Source organism: Cyprinodon variegatus, unplaced genomic scaffold (assembly GCF_000732505.1).
Source record: "Cyprinodon variegatus isolate N-32 unplaced genomic scaffold, C_variegatus-1.0 Scaffold23, whole genome shotgun sequence".
Lineage (NCBI taxonomy): Eukaryota > Metazoa > Chordata > Actinopteri > Cyprinodontiformes > Cyprinodontidae > Cyprinodon > Cyprinodon variegatus.
Window position 1 is genome coordinate 1,128,933 of NW_015150476.1, and position 8,194 is coordinate 1,137,126.

Consider the following 8,194-nt stretch of genomic DNA (forward strand, 5'->3'; position numbering starts at 1 on the left):
TGGTAGGATTTCCTGATATTCACCACTTTGGTAGTGTTTTATACCGTGTAGGGGCTTATCCCTCCATGACGGAACCTCTAGCACCTCATCTTCTGTTCCCCATTGTCTGAGACATTCACTGAGCATATCGTCTGTTGAAGCCTTGTCCTTGATGTACTCATAGATCTTGGATGTTTCATTCTGGATTGTGACTCTCATATTCACTAGTCCTCTGCCTTCTTCTTGTCGGCTAGCGCACAGTCGCAGGGTGCCGGATTTGGGGTGGTACCTCCATGCATGATTAGGAGCTTTCTTGTCTTAACATCTGTGGCCTGTATCTCATCCTTTGGCCAGCTTATTATTCCTGCAGGGTATCTGCTTACTGGTAGTCCGTAGCTATTTATTGCCCGAGACTTATTCTTGCCATTGAGTTGGCTTCTTACGACCTGCCTCACTCGTTGGAGGTATTTGGGCATAGCCACTTTCCTTGTCGCCTTTTTGAGGTTGCCATTTGCTTGTGGGATTTCAAGGTACTTCAAACTGTCCTTATTGTTTTAAATGTATTGTTCCTTATGAGAGTGAGATCCCCTCTGTGTTGATTTCCCTCTCTTAATCAACATCCGAACACACTTCTCTAGTCCGAATTACATCCCAATATCTGTGCTGTAGATCCGGGTGGTATGGATCAGTGAGTCGATTTCTGGCTCATTCTTAGCATACAGCTTGATGTCATCCATGTAGAGGAGGTGACTGATGGTGACCCCATTCCTGAGTCGGTATCCGTAGCCAGTCTTATTAATTATTTGGCTGAGGGGGTTCAGACCTATGCAGAACAGCAGTGGGTACACCGCATCTCCTTGGTATATGCCACATTTGATGGAGACTTAAGCAAGTGTCTTGCCATGGGCTTCAAGGGTGGTTTTTCACAACCTCATTGAGTTTGCAATGAAGGCTCTTAGGGTCCTGTTGATGTTGTATAGCTTCAAGCATTCAATAATCCAAGTAAGTGGCATTGAGTCATAGGCTTTTTTTGTAGTTAATCCAGGAAGCGCTCAGGTTAGTGTTTCGGGTTCTGCAGTCTCAAGCAACTGTTCTACCTACCAGGAGCTGATGTTTGGCACCTCTTTTTGGTACTATTTCTTGCAGTCAAAACTTTGTTTATTTAGTAATCCTAATAAAGAGAAGTTTCAGTTTAACATTACAGTAGAAAACATCTACTTTTTTAGGTTATATAGTTATCCTTATTTTCATACAGCATGCTTCAAAAGATATATATTGATCTGCTTTAATTATACTTGTCTCTTCAGTTCTAGAATTTTAAATACCGTTTTAGCTAAATATTGCTACCGAGAGAAACCTGAACTTCAGCGAAAACAATCTAGCAGTTTATGCAATAGAAAAGTCGACTTTAAGCCGAATGGAAGAGTGAAAATGGAGACAGCAGCACAGGGAAATTGGAGCTGCAGAGAGAAAATAAAGGGTAACAACAAGATCACATGGTGCTATTTGAATAAGAAATTGAATCATTATAAGGAAAAACATTGAGCTCTGCATGGGCTGGAGCAAATGACAAAATGTATAGACTTTCAGGCACTTTTTCCACATTTACTCAGTCAGTTTTTCTATACAAAGCCACTAAAAGCTAAAACAGCAGGGATTTAATATTAAAGTTGAACAAAGATAAAGGGGAACAAAGACAATCAAGGACTGAAAGAAGGAGGGGAAAAAAGTAGATCAGTATGCAGTATGGAAAGTAAGAAGTAAATATTAAGAAAAATATAAGAAATTGGCTGAAAATGTCTACCTGAATGATTAATTCTCATAGGAGCTGATGTAAAAAAAATAGTTAAAATACAACAGAATATAGGGGACAAAATCTTACATTGTGGAAAAATATTTTTGATAGACTGTGAAGTTAGTTCATTATATAATTTTTTATTTAATGCAAGACAGAAACGTATATAACCAAAGGGAATCTAAAAAAAAGGCAAGAAGTATTGATTAAAAAAACGTACTTTTACAGTGAAAGTTTTCAATAAAATCATAAAAAAGTTTTATTAAAATTAACCTTATTCTCAAAGTAATATCTGATCTTATGAAAGGTTTTCTTGGTTCATGCTTGGATTTAGCTTTTTATGAGGCATAACTATAAATACAAAGAAAAGAAAAGTTATCTCCGCAGTAGAACATTTTTTTAAACTAATGGCACCAGACAGATTATTAGTGGAAAAATGGTAGCAATTTTCTTTGCTACCTTGAGACAATAATGATGATAGTTGGGGGAGTGGCCACCTAGTGGTCAGGGCATAGGTCTTGGAATCCTGAGGTTGTGAGTTCAAAACCCACTCCCACAGACTGCTACTCTGGGTCTCTGAGCAAGAACCTTAACCCCTAAATAGCTCTCCGGGGGTGCACAGTGGCAGCCTACTGCTCCCCAAGGAAATGGGTTAAGTGCTGAGGTTAATTTCTCCAATGTGAGATCAATAAAGTTCAATTACTATTATTATCATTATCATGTTATGTTCCATGTTGAACTTCAAGTAGTTAACTGTTGTAAAATAAATGTTCATTATTCACTGTCTTCTAAAATCTTATTTATTTATTTATTGTTGATATTATTAGTTTTAGTCCTCCACCAAACATTTTTTTCTTTAGTACTTAAAACAGTTGTCTTCAGATTTCCTTAAAAACAGTCTTGATTTAATTTTTATTGCCAAGTAAAATAGAAATTATTTATCCCCTATATAATGTTTTCAACAAACAAGGGTCCTATATTTTCAGGTGGATTTCAAGTATTATATTAGCAAAAACATGAAGTTGCTAAAGTTGTACAGTATATAATCAACATATAGACAGAGGTTGTAAAATATATGTTTGGACTTTTTGATCGCAGGTTAGCTTTTAAAAGAGGTTCAAGGGCTTAAACATTTATCACACAATGTCACCTTGCCAGTGGCGTCAACTGTAAGAGATTGCCTTCCACTTCTTGATTCAAAACCCACCTCAAATTTTGAAAGTAAAAGAAATTGAAAGTATTTTGGCTATTTGACTAATTTGCATAGGTTTGCCTAAGTAAAAATGTAGATTAGGTAAAAACATTATCAAACTAGATTGGTTGGTTTAATCAAAAGATTGGTTGAACACATAGCTTCCAACTAAGTAAAACCAAAAACTGTGTAAAAACTATTATGTTTAAATAAAAATGACTAACACCTCTCATTTTGTTCATCATTGCCCAATTTGCACAAGCACTTTCACTGTCTGCTTTAGCTTATTTCACTAAAAAGGCAGAAAACCAGTGTACCTTAAAAAATGTTTCTCTTCTAAAACATTTTACACACAAAAAACTTACAAAAGATTTCATGATACAGACCAATCATTAACAATTTCAGGGAACTTAAATGGGGGGGAAAAAAACAATTGCAAAAAATCACAGATAATATTACCAACTGTAGTTCTGCGTTCAACCAGCAGGTGGTGACATGTTCACATGAAGCTTCATGAATTGTGGGTATCGTTGAAGCAATTTGGCCAAATGGTTCAAATGCGTCACGAGGCTTCATCTCACCATCACTAATTTTCGGCTCAAAAAAAACTCACATGTAGAACAAAATATATCACCCTTTAGCTTACAACATTTAACATAGACTTACCATGTTGGACAATACTCAAGAGTTGTGAGTTTATGATCAATGCCCATTTAGGTTGGATGCCATATTTATGTTATGAATAACTATTATATTGAATTCCCAGCCAGCTGGGAATTCATATTTTCTGATACCTAGTAGGGGTGGCAAATATCTTATGATTAGCTTAATCAGGAACCAGTAACCTTTAGTTAAAAGGTTATTTACTCTCTTTGAAATAGCTAGCAGCGAGTAGACATGAGGATTCCATTTAATGACTCTTGGTCATATTTGGTAATCGAAATGTAATGAGCATATGAGAACAAACTAACGCTAATGTTATATCAGTGTTTATCCCCTTAGTGAACTAAAGCTTGTCCAAGCTTTACCAACAGCTCTAAACATATTACTGTAGCATAGAATAGCATACAGTCCATCCTGTTAGCTTTGTCTATACCCATCAGTAAACACATGAAATTATCAAAATCATCAAAAGACATATTGTCTGTTCTGTCCCTAATTGTGCCAGACCGGCAAACCGTCCATGTCTGTTTGAAAGGTTGAGTTTCATCCAGCAGCAGCTTAGCAGGGCAGGCTAACAGCAAGCAGGGGTTTTCTGTCTCAGTGGCTCACACCAAGCCGTCTTACAGCTGTTTTTAAAAAAAAATTATATCTTCTTTTCTGGTCATCAAGTCAAGATAAAACTTGGACACTGGTTCCAATGTCCAAAACCACGATCATGGCACATGGCATGAAAAAAGTACGGTCGTTGTAGGTCTCTGGTTCAATTTTTTCCTTGCTTGGTTCAGCTAACAACAGAATAAACTCACTTCCGGTCTGCCGTCTCTTCGATTACGGTTTGCCGTTCCTACAGCTCCGATTCAATCTCCTTTTAACAATGAGGAGCCAAGAAAAACAACTGTAAAGTTTATAGTTTCTATTATTATTGTTCTCACACTTTGACCCAGATTACATACACATATGTTTTGTTTAGCCATTTTAGTATTTCTCAGCAGCAACTGCATTTTTACCTCTGCCAACCAGGTTATTTTTTCAGGAGAGTTTGTGCGTTTGTCTTTCTGTGTGCAGGAGAACTTGAAAGTTACGAAATCATTTTGATTAAATTTTATGAAAGGTAAACCTCAGTCCAAAGAAAAACCAATACCATTTTGGTGATGATCCAAATCACCAACTGGATCAAGGGATTTTTTTGAAAGATTCTGTGAATACAGGGATTAACTGAAGATGGAAGTCCCATTATGTCGGGAGTAATGAGCTACATGGCGGAAGCTCTCATAGTTGTTAGTTAGAAAACATAGAGGCTCTTTTAGGCATTACATTCTACGTTGGAATGTGAAAATGGTTGGTAGTTAGATGTTTCCTGGAAGATGATCATCCTAACAATTCCACAAAAAAATATTACATAAAACATAACTTGATCCTTTAGTCTTTGGAGGAAAAGCATTTCACTTCATGTCACTACTATATAATTCAAAATATTGTGTGAATCTGTCTTGAGCCACTGTGTTTAACTGTCAGGTTTAATTCTGTAGAACTAGCCATAATATACTGGGCTGAGTTAAAAATAGCAATATAGAACAATAGATTCCTAATTTTATTCTACATTTCATTGTAATTTAAAAGCACTTATTATTGGTACAATACAATTATGTTAGAAAAACATAGCATAAGCCTTTTTATTTTTTAGGTGTTTAAGACAAGCAGACTACAAGGAGAATTTTGGTGACTGCAGACCAGCACAGCTGCTGTCCTGCTTGAGATTAATGGACAACTTTGTCCACAGTACAAGTCCTCTCTGTGCTGCCTCACCTCTCAGCATATATGATTTATGAACACCCAGCAGCGCGTGAGCTATAATTTGAAAGGGGTTTGTTTTACCTCATGGTGATGGAATTTTAAATGTTGTGATGAATGAACCCTTACAGTTTGTATTTATTATTCTGCCTTGATCTAGTGTGGCCAAGAGGTGGTGCATGCATGCATATGTTCTCCTTCTGTCTGGGCCGTCTCCTGTTGTGCATGTGCACATATCATTCTTATAAATACAGCTCCAATGGTGAATATATGCCTGCAAAAGTGCTGACATTCGCTTTTTCAGCCTGACATTAAAAATAAATCACTAGGTTGCCACGTCTTGCAGAATCCAATACCACATCTCACCCATTGGATGCCATTGTGAAAAATCAAAGAACAAGTCTTGCCCTGCCTCCCTTTCCAGCACTCTGTCTTTGAATATAGATTTATCCTCTAACCACTGCAAGTATGGCGGGCTGTTTGATGTTTCTGTGATCGTCACATATTGAATGAACCATGGAGAAATGTGATGCACCCTGGTGAAGCTACGGGCTATAGTCTGGGCTTAGAGAAGAAAGAAAGGACAAAGGAGACAAACAATCCCTGTGCAACAGTGTGTGACACAAAAAGAGAGTTGTCTCCATTTTTTTCTAACTAACCTTACGGTTTCTTTTCCCACAGTCCTAAAGTATTCCCACAGCACTATTTGTTTGGGGAAGTTAAATAAAACATGGTTTATTTATTGCAATTAAAAATCGGAAAAGTCAGGCGGTCATTTGTATTAATCTTCCTTGAGTCAATCCTTCATCAGGAAACAGTAACTCTATTTAAGAAAGCTATTTACAGTGAGGAAAATAAGTATTTGAACACTGTGCTATTTTGCAAGTTCTTTCACTGAGAAATCATGGATGGGTCTGACATTTTTTTTATCATATGTGCATGTCCACTGTGAAAGACATTATCTAAAAGATAAAAATCCAGAATTCACAATGTATGATTTTAAACAATTTATTTGTGTGATACAGCTGCAAATAAGTATTTGAACACCTGAGAAAATCCATGTTAATATTTGGTACAGTAGCCTGTGTTTGCAATTCCAGAGGTCAAATGTTTCCTGAAGTTTTTCATCAGATTTGCACACAATGCAGGAGGGATTTTGGCCCACTCCTCCGCACAGATACCCTCTAGATCAGTTAGGTTTCTAAGGTGTTGCTGAGAAACACAGAGTTTGAGCTCTCTTTAAAGATTCTCTATTGGGTTTAGGTCTGGAGACTGGCTAGGCCAGGCCAGAATGTTGATGTGCTTCTTACAGAGACACTTCTTGGTTTTCCTAGCTGTGTGCTTTGGTTCATTGTCATGTTGGAAGACCCAGCCTCAACCCATCTTCAATGCTCTAACTGAGGGAGGAGGTTGTTCCCCAAAACCTTGCAATACATGGTTATGGTCATCCTCTCCTCAATACAGTGATTTCGCCCTTTCCAATGTGCAGAAAAGCACCCCCAAAGCATGATGCTACAAACCCCATGCTTCACAGTAGGAATGGTGCTCTTGGGATGATACTCATCATTCTTCTTCTTCCGAACACTCTCATCTGACCACATGACTTTCTCCCATGACTCCTGTGGATCATACAAATGATCATTGGCAACCTTAAGACATGCCTTGACATGTTTTCCTGTCTGCGTATGTACATATCAACTTTTATGTTCTATTTACCCCTGGTATTAACCTGTATAATCCTCAGTAATAGTTGAAGTCAATCTAAATAATCCTTCAAAAGTGAATTTGTTGAAATACAAATTGCGTCCATGTGTAGCTAAAGCATGATTCTTTCCAAAACTCTTTGTCCCTTGTCTTTTTTATTTTTCTTCTTTACATTTTGTATTTTCTTCTCTTTCAGGGGGGACTCATTGCCCTACTGCTACTTATTCTCCTCTTTACCCTTGTCCTTTACACTCGTCACCGATGGTGCAAGCGTCGCCGGATCCCCCAAAAAAGCGCCAGTACAGAAGCTACCCATGAGATCCACTACATTCCCTCCGTCCTACTCGGTCCGCAGGGCCGTGACAGCTACAGAGGCTCCCGGGGCTCTCACCAGCATGGCAGCTCTGTTATTGGAATGCCCATTCGTGAGACTCCCATTCTTGATGATTATGATTGCGATGAGGAGGACGGAGTTGGACACTCACTCAACTCCACACCAAACCAGCTCCATAACAAGTTCAACGACGGGAAGATTATGGGTGAATACGGAGTAAATGTTAGCACGGGAGGACATGCAGACATAATGTACAAGGATGACGACATCAAACATAATTTTGATAACACAGGTAAGTTCTTCAATATATATATATATATATATATATAAAAACAGAACTTTTAATAATCTAAAAGGCACTCTGAACTAAAACTGTATAAACCTTATGGATGGACAATAATTAAATATCAATACCCAATATATAACAATATAGGTTTCTGCAATAATGGTAATATGAAATTTGAGCACATTTTCGGTATTTCAATACACGCTGCAGTTTGTGGTTACAGCATTTCTCACTGGCTGACATTCTGGGTGCAGACGATTTGAGACAAAGCACATTGGCTACAATATCCACAGACATTGTATACCACAGACACTGTGCTCTGCAGCTTTACTACTGCGCTCCTCATCTCCTAAACTGGTTTTAGCTACAAAAATGAGCATCCATCCATCCATCCATCCATCCATCCATCCATCCATCCATCCATCCATCCATCCATCCATCCATCCATCC

At 37.9% G+C, this 8,194-nt stretch overlaps 1 protein-coding gene across 1 annotated transcript in view; it reads left to right on the forward strand.

The window, feature by feature from the left end:
• astn2 (astrotactin 2) overlaps positions 1 to 8,194 on the forward strand; it is a 398,940-nt gene that overhangs the window by 111,813 nt on the left and 278,933 nt on the right. The window contains exon 3 of the mRNA XM_015392541.1: positions 7,321 to 7,750. Within this exon, the coding sequence (XP_015248027.1) occupies positions 7,321 to 7,750 (430 nt within the window). The remainder of the gene's footprint in view (positions 1 to 7,320; positions 7,751 to 8,194) is intronic.